General features: G+C 31.9%; 3 protein-coding genes across 3 annotated transcripts; all 3 read left to right on the forward strand.

The window, feature by feature from the left end:
* The first annotated feature begins 496 nt into the window (after positions 1–496).
* Positions 497–2,074, forward strand: LOC131628428 (spermidine hydroxycinnamoyl transferase-like). The gene has a single exon (XM_058899259.1). It carries the CDS (start codon positions 578–580, stop codon positions 1,946–1,948), a length of 1,371 nt encoding a protein of 456 aa, XP_058755242.1. The 5' UTR covers positions 497–577; the 3' UTR covers positions 1,949–2,074.
* Positions 2,075–6,829: 4,755 nt separating this feature from the next.
* Positions 6,830–8,048, forward strand: LOC131628458 (uncharacterized). The gene is made up of 2 exons (XM_058899299.1): positions 6,830–6,885; positions 7,130–8,048. Exons 1-2 carry the CDS (start codon positions 6,830–6,832, stop codon positions 8,046–8,048), a joined length of 975 nt encoding a protein of 324 aa, XP_058755282.1.
* Positions 8,049–8,302: 254 nt separating this feature from the next.
* Positions 8,303–9,625, forward strand: LOC131628459 (uncharacterized). The gene is made up of 3 exons (XM_058899300.1): positions 8,303–8,596; positions 8,791–9,389; positions 9,496–9,625. The coding sequence occupies exons 1-3, from the start codon at positions 8,303–8,305 to the stop codon at positions 9,623–9,625; spliced, it is 1,023 nt and encodes a 340-aa protein (XP_058755283.1).
* Positions 9,626–14,434: the final 4,809 nt, after the last annotated feature.

Below are 14,434 nucleotides of genomic sequence, written 5' to 3' on the forward strand. Positions count from 1 at the left end.
ATACTTTTTATAAATATAATAAATTTTTGAAAAAATTTAAGTAACTAAATCAATAACATACCGTAAGCTTTTTTTAAAAATAAAATACAACTTTTCTCTTTTTATTTGGATCTTTTAATATTTGAAAATGCGTCTTTTATAAGTAAAATAACGTTAATCTGAGTACAAGTGTCATATTTGATGATTATTTTAGGTGATAACTTCTCTATCTATCACAAAAAATAGGGAAATATACCTTCAACCAGTCATATAACACCATTTAATTTTATTAATTATTTATTAAATTACACTTTTTATTGTTTTTAATATATTTTTCACTAGAGATAATTCTATCTATTTTTTTTTATTGGGTGCTTGAGTTGGAGGGCCCTCCCTCTATCGAGTCCAGTAATTCGCTATCGGAAATTTAGATAAGAATTCAAATTTTTTATTTATTCTATCTATCACTTCAAATATTTACCTTTTAAATACAACATTAAATCAACAATGCCATCATCTATATAAGAAACCTCAACTGAGCATGAAAATTCACAAACTAAAATAAGAAAACCTGTGTGAGAGAAACATTAAGTCAACCATGTCATCTTCATCTATAACTTTGAAAGGTTCTTACACTGTGAGACCATCAGAACCAACATTAAGCGAATGGGATCAATTTGGAATTATAACCCATGTTCCAACTATTTACTTTTACCGCCCCCCACAAAATTGGCTTACTCCTCCTATTAAAATTGCCACCACTCTGAAAGATTCACTAAGCAAAGTTCTGGTGCATTTTTATCCACTTGCTGGACGTTTACAATGGAAAACGAATGGTCGTTTTGAATTGGAATGCAATGCAAAGGGTGCTCAGTTCATCGAAGCGGAATCCTCGTCAACATTATCCGATTTCCGTGACTTTTCATCTTCTTCAAAAAATGATTACCGCAACCTTTTTCCATTTGTTGATTACACACTCCCGATTGAAGAACTTCCATTGGTTATTATTCAGCTCACGAATTTCAAATGTGGAGGCATTAGCATTAGTATGTTAGTCTCACATGCGGTTGTTGATGGACGAAGTGCATCCCATTTCTTTTGTGAGTGGGCTCAACTTGCACGTGGAGAGCCTTTGAATAGGGTTCCGTTTCTCCATAGCAACATGTTAAATGATGGGAAATCATGCAATGGTGTTAAAGAGTGGAATTTTAGTGAGCTTCCGGTTTTGCTGGGAAATTTAAAAAGTAACGTTGAGAAAAAAAAGAACAAAACAACTGTTGCTAAAGTCAAAGTTAGCAAAATACAAGTTGAAAAATTGAGAAAAATAGCGAATGAGAGTTGGAATAAGTCTAGCAATGATCGAAGTTATTCAAGGTATGAAACGATAACTGGTCATCTTTGGAGAAGTGCGTGTAAAGCTAGAGGGCATGAAAATGACCAACCAACTTGGCTCGGCGTAAGTGTTGATTGGAGGAGTCGTGTAAAACCTAATTTATCTAAAGAGTATTTTGGGAATGCGACAATGGATGTGATGGCTACTAGTCTTGCAGGTGATTTGATATCTAAGCCATTAGGATATGCTTCGAGTAGGATAAGGGAAGCAATTGAGAAGGTGGATGATGATTATGTGAGGATGGTGAGTGAGTGCATTAAGAAACAAGATGATTTGACTAAGTTTCAAAATTTGGATGAAGTAGTAAGTGGTAACATTGTTCCTTTTTATAAAAATCCTAATTTAGGAGTGATTAGTTGGTTGACATTGCCGTTACACGGACTTGATTTTGGATGGGGGAAGGCGGTTTATATGGAGCCAGGAATACATGAGATATATGAAGGAGAATCGTTGATTCTTCCTACTCTTCATGATGACGGATCTTTGTTGATTTTTATTTGTTTGCAAGAGGTTTATATGGATGCTTTTAAAAGATATTTTTATGAAGGTATTGAGTTGGACACAGTTGTAAAATGAATGTGTTGTGTTGTGTTGTTTTTTTCTTTTTCTTTTTATTTCTCTTTTTAGGTTGTTGTCTATGTCCAGAATACTCATAGTACTTGTAATATTTAACTTTTCTTTAGTATAAAATATTATGAGTGAACGAGGAGCTTGGTCTATTATTGTGTAATGGAATCATAATCGAAAACATGAGTTTGTGGCATTTGGTGATAGAAATGGCAGCATAGCATCAGATGAATTTTACTTCACCTTTTTTTATTTTTCCTGCTTGTTTGCTATTAATCTTATTCTATGGCCATGATTGCTGATTCAGAGTTAAGTAAAAAAATACCCCCTCCATCCCACAATGAAATGACTTATTTCAATTTTTAATACACTTTTTAATTCTACCTTCTAATTAATAAAAATTTTATAATTTTCAATATATGATAAGAGTATTATAGTAAAAATAATATTCTCTCTTACTTGTATTCGGTTTTCTTAATTTGTATGAAATACTGTACTGGATCATTTATTGTATAACGAATGGAGTAATATTTTTTTTTGGAGTGATATTATTTTTTTTTTGCAGAGACTGACAAAAGCAGAATGATGATGGAAATGGATCAGCAACCTTTAGTGTAGTGGTACCTTTTGCTCATCTATTTCTAATGGCTGCAAGTTTTCCTTTTTAAATTCTAGAGATAAGCATTTGATAAAACAAATGAATAATTTTGATAAAATAAATCAATGATATGATGGTTTCACTCACTACAAAAAAAGAGCTCAGTAGTGACGTGATTATCACGCCACAAACAGAAAAAACACTTCACAAATCATTATTTGCGACGTGGTCATTCACGTCGCAGGAGGCAAGGTGGCAACTTTTAGTGACGTGATTTTCACTTCACTAATTAGTGAAGTGAAAATCACGTCGCAACATTTGGACCAGAGTTTAATGCTTTTCAATTCAGAGCAGGCACAGCAGTAGTGAGTCAGTAAAAGCATCTTTATTAGTGACGTGATTTCCATGTCACTACCTAGTGGCATGCAAATCATGTCGCTAAATTTTCCTAGAGAGTTGTAAAAGCGCATTTATGTTTGTGAAGTTGCGACGTGATTTACATGTCACTACTTAGTGACATGGAAATCACGTCACTAATATTTTTTTTTTAAAACCAAATATTATATATATATATATATATAATCAAATTAATAAACTAAATATATTAAAATTAATTAATAAATTTTATAAATTAATTCAATAAACTAAATATAAATCTAATATTAAAATTAAGAAAGTAAAATTATAAATCTAATATTACTAAATAATGTAATTATAATTTAATTAATAGAAAATCAAAAGTTATAACAACAAAATAAAAACTAAACTAAATCAACAATCAATCCGGGTCGGGAAACTCATCCTCATTTAGATTTTCCTGATCAGTCGGCGCAGAACCCCCCATATTTTAGTTTCCACCAAAGGATTGCATAAATTGTCGCATTTGTGCCTCCATATCCGATTGTCTTTTCGCCATGACCTCCATTTCCCGCTGATGCTCATTCTGCATTGCCATCATTTAGGCCTCCATTTGGGCTTTCAGTGCCGCTTCACGTTCCGCCGCCTCACCTCGTATAAACATACAATAAATATTTTTTAAACAAAATACTACCTCACACTATAATAAATATTTTTTAAACAAAATACTACTTAATACTATATATACTAGTGATATCAACAATACATTTTTTCCATATATAAATAATATTTGTCTTATATACTTTATTATATTATTAATGACAAATAAATGGCACGTAAATCATTCATTTTATCAATAATAAATAATTCATTTTATTCTTTAATACTTATGAATTAATCATTTTTAAATATTTTATAATATTAATAATCAATTTATAGGTGACATATACTTTTCCATATAACTATTTATGTAATCATTAAGTTTTATAAATATCAATTAATAACACACATTTTTTCATATACAAATAAATATTAATTAATAAGATATATTTAATTGAATTGATAACAACGATTTTGTATTAACACACTCCTATATAAATGTTTTTTATCTCAAAGATTGGTAAAAAAATTATAACGGTAAAAGGAATGTAAACAACCAAATGATTAAAAATAAAAACTATTGAATCTTATATACTAAATAAAGCATTCATTAATTGTAACACAAAAAGAATGATCAAACTAACCTTTAATTTTATTTTAATGATTATTAAATGAGCAATAGTGACTGATTCTTACTAAAACTAATTTCCTCCCACTTTTCATAACAAATGAACATGCGATTACTATTAATTATTAAGTTTTAAAGTTATTCATGACTATTTAGTCCGATTATTTTTTCTTTTTTTAAGTGTTATGATATTATTACACTATAGTATAATATTTATAACGGTCTCTATTAATAAAATATACTCATTCCCAATTAATACACTAAAACTCACAATACTTATTCTATATTGCAAATTTCTCTATTCATAAATTTTATTAACTCATAATTAATACATTTGAAATTGTATCATGTGACTTCTATGAAAATTATTATCATACTTTTTTTTAAACAAAATACAATAAATATATAACATACTACAATATTATTTTCTTTAAACATATACTTCACACAAATATATATATATATATATATATATATATATATATATATATATATATATATATATATATATATATATATATATATATATATATAACCATATAAAATACTACTTCACAAAAATATATATAACCATATAAAATAAACATATAATAAATATTTTTTAAACAAAATACTACTTCACACTATCCTACTATTATAATCATATAAGCATATAATAAATATTTTTTAAACCTATATATATAGTAATCTTTTTTTTAAGTTATAAATAACAGTTTTAAACAAAATACTATATATATATATATATATATATTCTATTTTCTAAAGTTATATAATAATCTATTTTCTAAAGTTAAAAATAACATATTCGTTTTTTAAACTTATAATATATATTTTATTTAAACTTGTAGTGTATATATACAACATTTTTATATATGCATGACAGCAAAAGAGAAGAAGTGATCATCACGAACTTAGAAGGGAGTAGACTTTTTTCTTCAATACAAAAGATTTCTCAAATTGGGATATGGTGGTTCATAGTTTTAATCAGTCTTGGGTATATCATGGTTTGGCTTATGAACAAAATAAGAAATAAAAATAAATTTTCATAATAAATATATCATATAAAAATCTAATAAACCTAACAAACCTAAATTATAAAAATTTAAACAAAAATCAAATAAAAAAATTTCGAAAAAAAACATACGTTTTCTCTGATCTACTCCTTCTTCTCCTTCTTCTCCTTCTTCAAAATCCAAGAAAAAAAAAAACAGAAATTAACATTATAAAAATACAGATGACTATAAATCAGAGTTCTAAATAAATACAGATGCAATTTACCTTATGATTCAAAAGAGCAAGTTTGAAAATGGGTATGAAAATGAGCAAGTTTGAAAATGGCTTTGAACAAAAGAGCAAGGTGTTTGGAAGAGAAAGTAGAAAATGGGTTTTCTGCAAAATTTGTTAAGGTAAGGGTCTGGGGGAGAGAAGGGTAAAGAGTGTACTTATAACACCTTTAGTGACGTGAATTTCACTTCGCAACATTGCCACGTGAAATTCACGTCGCAACCTACCCAACTGTATAATATCAGATTCTCTCACTGCACATGCCAACTATGACTGACTTGCGTGGTAATACGTGCCTTTTAGCGACGTGAAATACACGTCACTATTGCCCAATGGTAATAATTAAATTCTCTCACTGCAATAAAGACTGTACAGGTAAGACCTATTTAATTTTTTTTTAATTTTATTGTTGCGACATGATTTTCACGTCACAACTATCTTTTTAAAAAAGCAATTTCTGACAGACCCAATATTTACGTTATGCTTGATATTTTAATATTAATGTTAGTAGTGACGTGATATTCACGTCGCAACTAGCTTTTATTACTCACGTGATTTTCACGTCACTATTTTACGTGGCTATACAGCCTTTTTCTTGTAGTGACTTACTTAGAAGGTGTATGATTTGGGTGTTAAAATACCAAGCCTCTAAGCATATATATTATGGAACATACTTTTTTTTCTCTAACCTTTGTTAACTTTTGTCTTATAAATATTTTCGTAAAGTTTTTTTAAATTTGGATTGAGTTTTTTTATTTATAATTTACTCTTTGATGTAAATTCTTAAAGTGTATTCATTATTTTTATTTTTTAATTTTAAGCATTTCTTTAAGAAAAGAAGAGAAATGTGTTTGATAGCAACACGTAAAAAATTGGTCTTAAAATAATGGAAAGGTAGAAGATTCATTTTTAGAGAAGTACTGTTATATATCACAACTTATTTATCAATGAATTCCAACAAAACATAAATCCATCCTTGTAATTAAATACATGGGAGGGAGAGAATAAAAACGGTGCATTTAATGTAGTTTCGGTATAGTCTATTTTTTTATCGGTTTAAATGTATTTTTAGATTCCATATATTGATATTTCTAACATTTTAGTTTCTAAACTAAAAAAAGTCAATTATTAGGTCCTTCATTTTCAAATAAGATGAATTTTTTAATGTCCCTTATCACTTAACAGGCTTTTTAATGACATGACACTTCATAATTAGTCCAGTCACTTGCCACATTATAAAAATTATTTTAAAATACATTATATTTTATTTTAAGGATTAAAAAATCATTGGTAATTAGGTCATAAAGTGAAAGTCATTCGTTCCATAACCAAGTTTCCTTTAGAATCATTGTTCATTGCTCATCTTCAAACGAAACTCATCCTCAAGCGAAACCCTAACCAAGTTTGATTCAGAATCGTTGCAATGTTTCCAGTTTCACCGTCATCAAAGTTGAAAGAAGATGAAAAGTTTTGCTTCAGGTACGTATTTCTACATTTATGTCTTGTAAGTGGTCCCAATGTGTTTTATACCAATTTTTTATGTTTGTGGTCCCAACTCGTTGAAACCCTAGTTTTTTAATCGTAATGATTTGTCTGTGGTCCTAATTTGTGTAACCCTAATTGTTTAATCTAAAACCCTAACCCTAAAATTTGCCTTATTCAGGCCAGCTATTGAATAGAAAATTAGGCTAAGAGTTCACCATCGTGGTACACTTGTTCACAGTCCTGTTAAATGGTACCTAGATAGGGATGTAACAGAATTGAATTGGGCATGGGATGATTATATATCTTACATAGAGCTAGAGAAATTGATTCATGAGGTGGGATATACAAGTTTGAAGGGCATTTGGTATGTAAATCCCAGGTTTAGTTTTTCTAGGGGTCTTACACCTATAGAAAATGATAGGGATGTACTAAGATTTGATAAATATGTTGAGGGATTTGATTTGGTGGATGTTTATGTTGAGCATGCTATTGATATCCCTGTTATAGTAGATGAGGAAGAGTTGGGAAATGATGGGAATTTGGCTGAGAATGTGGCTGAGGGTGGTCCTAATGTTGAGGTTGAGAATATGGATGAGGGTGTCACTAGTGTTGAGGTTGAGAATGTGGCTGAGGGACATCCTAATGTTGAGGTTGAGAATATGGATGAGGGTGTCACTAATGTTGAGGCTGAGAATGTGGCTGAGGGTAATCCTAATGTTGAGGTTGATAATATGGATGAGGGCGTTACTAATGTTGATGGTGAGAATGTAGTTGAGGGTCCTACTAATGTTGAGGGTGAAAATATGCAAGAGGGTGATAATAATGATGATGTTGACTTTGTGGGTGATTCTGATGATGATTCTATAGAAGTGGATTGGACTACTGTGCTACCTACAGATACATCAGAAGTACCAACTAAGCATGTTGCGGATGAGGATTCAGATCAGCTATACACTCCACCTAATATTGAAGATGAACAAGAGTATGAACATTTTCCAAATTTCCAAAGCAGTGGGACATTGAATTTTAAATTAGATTTGGTCTTTAACAATAAGGATGTGATCAAGGATGCTGTCAAAGAGTATGCAATGGTTAACAACAAAAATGTTTACTTCAAAAAGAATGATGGAAAAATGATGGTGGTCAATTATGAATAGGGTTGCAATATTACATGAGGTTTAGTAAGAGGGTTGGAAATCAGTTTTGGCAAATCACTAGTTTGTATGATGAACATGCTTGTGCTAGGACTGCATACAACAGGCAATCCAAGGCTGGATGGTTGGCAAAGTAATTTCTCCACATACTTAGACACACTCCAAACATAAAACCAACTGGGTTGATAGCTATAGCTATTGAAAAATGGGGTGTGAAACTGTCAACGGATCAAGCATATAGAGCTAAGAGAAAAGCAATGGAATTGATACAAGGGGCTGAGAGGGATAAGTTCACACAACTGAGGAGTTATGCACAAGAACTTTTGAATTCAAACCCTAACAGTAATGTTATTTTACAGTGTATTGATTCAACTAATGGACCTGTATTTGTAAGAATCTATGTGTGTTTAAGAGCATGTAAAGTTGCATTTGCAAAATTTTGTAGACCATTAATATGTCTGGATGCATGCTTTCTGAAAGGTGACTATGGTGGACAATTGATGGCAGTTGCTGAAAGTGATGGGAATAACCAAATATTTCTCATTGCATATGTTGTTGTAGAAGCTGAGACTAAGGATTCTTGGGAGTAGTGGTTCATAAATCTTCTCCTAGAGGAGTTGCAATCAGTTAACAATGTTCCATATGCCTTTATCTCAGATCAACAAAAGGTAATAGTTGTATGCCTTTATCTCAGATCAACCAAAGTGTTTATCATTTTAACTGTGTTTTATGTATATCTTATTAGGGACTTGTTCCAGCTGTTCAAGGCATAAGTGAACATGTTGAGCAGGGGTTGTGTGTAAAGCATCTGTATGGAAATCGGAAGAAGAAGTTTTCAGGGTTGGTTTTGAAAGAGTTCTTTAGGAGTGCACCTAGGGCTACTACCATCCAAGAAAGGGTTTGGTCAAGATCACACTTCAAGACACATGTTAAGTGTGATCTTCAAGTTAACAATTGGTGCGAGGCATTTAATAGAGCTATACCAGAGCACAGAGACAAACCAATAATAAGCTTGTTAGAGGGAATTAAACATTACATCACTAAAACGATTACAAGTCAGAAGGAAATGATGCAAAAGTACAATGGAGATATATGCCCTAATATCCAACTTATTCTTGAAAAGAACAAGAAGCATTCTCATGGTTGGATTCCTACTTGGCATGGTGATGATGATATGGAAATATTTGGAGTAAACAATGGGAGAGACACTTTTTGTATTAATCTCAAAGAAGGAACTTGTTCATGCAGAAAGTGGATGTTGAATGGGATTCCTTGCAGCCATGCTATTTCTTATATGTGGCAAATAAAGAAATCTCCAGAAGAATATGTTGATGACTATTACAAGTAAGTACCTACATGATATTAGTAATTGTATATTATGGTTGTAAATAGCTATCAAACTGATATTGGTAATTGTTTGTTATGGCTGTTATTGGTAAATCTTATGCAGGAAATCTAAGTATTTGGAATGTTATGGCAATATCATATACCCAACTAATGGACCACAATTGTGGCCTGTTATGGATGGACAAATGGCAGTCAACCCACCATTGATGAGAAGGGCTATTGGACGCCCCTAAAAGATGAGGAACAAGTCAAATGACGAGTAAAGAAACCCTAATGTGCTGCCAAGGACTTTAGCAATAGTTACATGCAAGAAATGTGGAGCTGTTGATCATAACATAAGAAGTTGCAAAGGAAAAAGAGCTGCAGATAGATTCATACCTGTTGGTGGGAACAAGAAGGCAAAGACTAAGGCTACTGCAAAGGACAAAGGCAAGACTAAAGAAAAGACAAGGGCAAAGACTAAGGAAATAACTAAGGCAAAGACTAAGGCTACTACAAAGACTAAGACAAGGACCACTGATGCATCTGAAGGGTCCACCTGCCACACATCCAACTCAATAGTAGTTCTAGGAAATTTCATGAATATGTAATGTGTTTCTTGGTAAAGTCATGAACAAGTTTCTGTCATGATATTTTGTTATGTATGCTTGGTATTTTGGTATTTTATGTTGTCATGAACAAGTTATATGTCAATAACAAGTTATTATGTGTAGGAACAAGCTAAGTTATTATATGACAATTATATGTTATGATTTCTGTCAATTCAATTCTATGTTATGAACCTGTCAATTCAATTCAATTTTATGAACAAGCTAAGTTATTATGTTATGTCAATTCAATTCTAACAATCAAAGTGAACAAGGTTTAATTCAAGAAATTCAATTAAAACACAACTTCATTACATTTGATATTTTGACAATAGAGAATTAAACTTCATTACATTTGACAACATAGAGTTGAACTTACAAACAAGTATACACCAACTGACAACATATTTTAAACATAACTAACACCATTAACCCTAACTTACACCAATCAATAACACTACTTCATTACATTTAACATCACTAGCCCTACTGCCAAAACATATGTCATTGAAACAGAGAATTTCATCATTAAGTTCATTGCATTCAACTTCATCTTCACTTTTGCTACTTTAATATTATCTTCATCCACTCTTGCCCTTTTTTGATCCAACTTTTTATGCAGTGAAGAAATAATTTCCTTGGCTCTTGAAGACGGTTCATCATCATACCAGACATAACGGCTACACCTTTTATAACCTTGTACCTGCAAACAACACATGTGAATGAAATAAAGCATATGGCATTACCATGGTATGATAATTTCCTTCTGCAATAGACATATGCCCTAAAAATGGATTTTTTTCAGTTCCAGCAACCATGGCATTACCTTGTACATCCCATGCCAAAAAAAACATCGATCTGGGTTCGAATCGGTCCATGAGGTCAATAATGGAGCTTTAAGCCCACATCTGCACTCGCTTCGAAACGAACATGAATGTGTAGCTTCGATACTACTAGCTTTCGTGCATTGAGACATCTTCAGAAAAGCAAAATGGAAAACGAAAGAAGAAGAAATTGGATGAGATATGCCCCAGGTTCTGAACGCAAACTTCAATGGATAAAGAAGATGATTCACAGTTCCAATTTTATAACCTAATTACCAATGGTTTTTTAATCCTTAAAATAAAATATAATATTTTTGGAAAAACAAATTATTAATTTACCAATTAAAAATGTATTTCAAAATAATTTTAATGATGTGGAAAGTGATTGGACTAATTATGAAGTGTCATGCCATTAAAAAGCCTGTTAAGTGATAAGGGACCTCCAAAAATTCACCTTATTTGAAAATGGGAATCTAATAGTTGGCTTTTTTAGTTTGGGAATTAAAATGTTAGAAATGTCAATATAGGAGGAGTAAAAGTGCATATAAGTCTTTTTTAGTTGTAAAATACTCTAATTTTCATGTTACACTCACCAAAAACTGAATTGGAAAGAAAAGAAAAAGAAAAGGAGAGAGACAATAAAATATAGATAGAAAAAAGACAATGAAAATAATAGAGAAAAAGTCCATGAGAGCAATTGTTGCCCTTTGGTAATCGTCAATATTTTCCCTCAATTTCACTTGGATTATCTTTTATGTTTTTAATGAATTAATACAAATAGATAATATAATATAACCAATCATTCATTTTACTTTTTTAAATGTATTTAATATTTTTTTAATGAAATAAAAATTGAGAAACTCTTATTGCACTCATTGGGGTTCTTAGGCACCATGTGTGCTTCCAAAATTACCCCTCTGCTTCTGGAAGTGTATCCACAGACGCACCTTTTTTTTTACTTAGCGTGAAAATCTTCCGTAGATACATCTACGAAATATACCGTATGTATATCTACGGAATAAACTAGATACAGAAAACCAGAAAATCAACATTGCAACAATAAAAACAACATCCATAAATTAAAATCGGTATTACACTGATGATTTCATAGAAAATTAAATATTACATTTCAATAACTCGATGGACGTTTGCACATCTCTAAGATATGCTCGACCGTTCTTTGTACTGTCGCTACGAACTCGAGCAGGATTTTCTCTTCGAAATCGTAATACGTTCGCCACAACGCCAAAACATCCTCTCGTTTCTTGAGCTCAAAATTATTGTAAACGACATTCCCTCCGTTATCAACTGAATGTGAACGATAATTGAGCTTCACAACTTTTCGTTTGTCTCTGTAAGGTAGGCGATAATGGATTTCGTTAATGATATCGTCGAGCGAGGTGTAATCGTTGAGTTTGAACATCCGTCTGGGTATTCGATGACACGCAAATACATCGTTTATTTGACTTGATTAATGCATGTTTTCTAGTTGTTTTGAATTGCATTTGCACTATTATGTTGGTATTTAGTTTGTTTTCAGGTACTTAGTCATTTTAGAGGCGTGTGCGAAGAAACGAAGCAAAACAGGCAAAAAACGGAAGAAATTGAGCAATTTACACACGAGACGTTGTCCGACTGTTTTGGCCATAACTCCTAAACCGTAATTCAGAATGATGCCCCGTTCAAAGAGCTGGAAAGCTAACGCAGAGATCTATATTCTTGGAAAATATGAAGGCCGTGGGTGTCGATCAAAGGGCCGCGGGCGCTGAAAGAGAAATCATTAAGTACCAATCAAAAGTAAATTCATTATATAGAAAATTGTTGTCATTACAAGGTTCAAATAAGAATCATCAACAAATCCAGATCAAGGACACCCCCTAGAATTGAGGGGTTTAGCTACTCATAGAATTTAGGAAAAACATGATAAAAGTTGTAAACATTACAAATAACTAGATGAATTAATCTTCAATCACGAAAAAATCTTGGAAATCTTGATCCACCTAGAAAATCTAAGTTTTCCAGCCTTCAAAACGTGTCTTTGCCGTCAAAAATTGTCCAACCTTTCAAAATTCGCATTTTCCAGCTAAATAGATCAATTTTGGGCTTTCTGCATTTTTGGGATTCCATACACGTATTGCCTCATGTCATACGTGTATGGCCTCTTTTCGCTGTAACTTCATACGCGTATAGAACAGGGTGGCACATATGACCGGCCTGGTCTAATACGCGTAAGAGCGTGACATGGCCTAGACCTGCTGGTTGTTGATGCCACATACGCGTATGACCTAGCTCATACGTGTATCGGTTGTGACCTGTTTCTTGCCCCTTCCTACTGTTACACGTATCAGCCAAGGTGGCATTGGATGGGCCATACGCGTACGGTCTCCCTCATACGCTTATGGGAAGTAGGTCTTGAAAATCCATTTTTTCTTCTAATCATGCATTTTGGCCCAGATTTTGCTCTGATCGTCTTTCCTTAGTTTCTTCGGACCTGCAAACAATATGAAAACTATACCAAACACGTAAAAATAGTCAAGAAATACTCAAACCATGACAGATAAAGACGTGACACAAACTCAATAAAAAATAACCCTAAACTACGACACAAGTACATCAGTTCACCTATTTTTGATGTCTAAATGATGATAATTCTAACACAAATGGTGATTGATCACCTTCTCTATGTATAGTTGATACGAGAGTTGGCATAAACAACTAGATGGATACGTTCATCACATACATATCTACTCAATCTCTTATGAGGTTAACTGATCACTAAGGATCATAAACATTAAGATATTCTCAAAACACTTGCTTTGATCATTTTTGTTGATATTCAGCATCATCAAACATTATTGGATCAGAGACTTAATGTATACTTAAAAGTATACCTCTTGAAATTACAATCATCGTTGGTAGTTGTTAGAAAGTATAGGATAAGTATTTTTCTATCGTCTCCTCAGGGATTGATGCGACATTACCGCCGTTCTACAGTTTAGTATGTTTTGAGTTAAGATTCTGGATGTGTTTAGTGACATGAAAGATAAATAGCATGAAAAGAAAATAAAGACAATAAAATAGGGTTTAAAAACGGTTTGTTAAAACTGTGTCAAGATTAGTTTTCATTAGCTTGCTTTTGTATATACTCTGATGATCATGTATGTGAACATATCGATGATTAATACAATCACGTATCCTCTCGATACCATTTATCTCTAAAGCAGTATTGTGATTGTTATTATATTAACCGTCAGATGATCTCTCATGCTGACAATTGACATAATAACCTTTAAAGTTTGATACAAGTGATTATCAACTCACAAATCTATCTCTAGAGTTTGATTATTGATAGATGAATACCCTTTTGATCAAGATTTGAAACATATCTCTCAATAGTGTATCAAAACAACATATAAACATTGAATACAAAGATATTCACCATATATTAATCATCAACAAGGTTCATATACAAAAGATCAAGCTAAATATATACTATACAAGCTAACTACCTCTAATCTTGACACATGAGAAGTTTAGCTCTCCATAGCTTCAACAACAAACATCAACACAAGATCTCCTAGCATAGATATCCAAAGATGATGAAGAAAAATGCTTGAGAAATCTTGAACGA

This window comes from Vicia villosa, unplaced genomic scaffold (assembly GCF_029867415.1).
Source record: "Vicia villosa cultivar HV-30 ecotype Madison, WI unplaced genomic scaffold, Vvil1.0 ctg.000455F_1_1, whole genome shotgun sequence".
Lineage (NCBI taxonomy): Eukaryota > Viridiplantae > Streptophyta > Magnoliopsida > Fabales > Fabaceae > Vicia > Vicia villosa.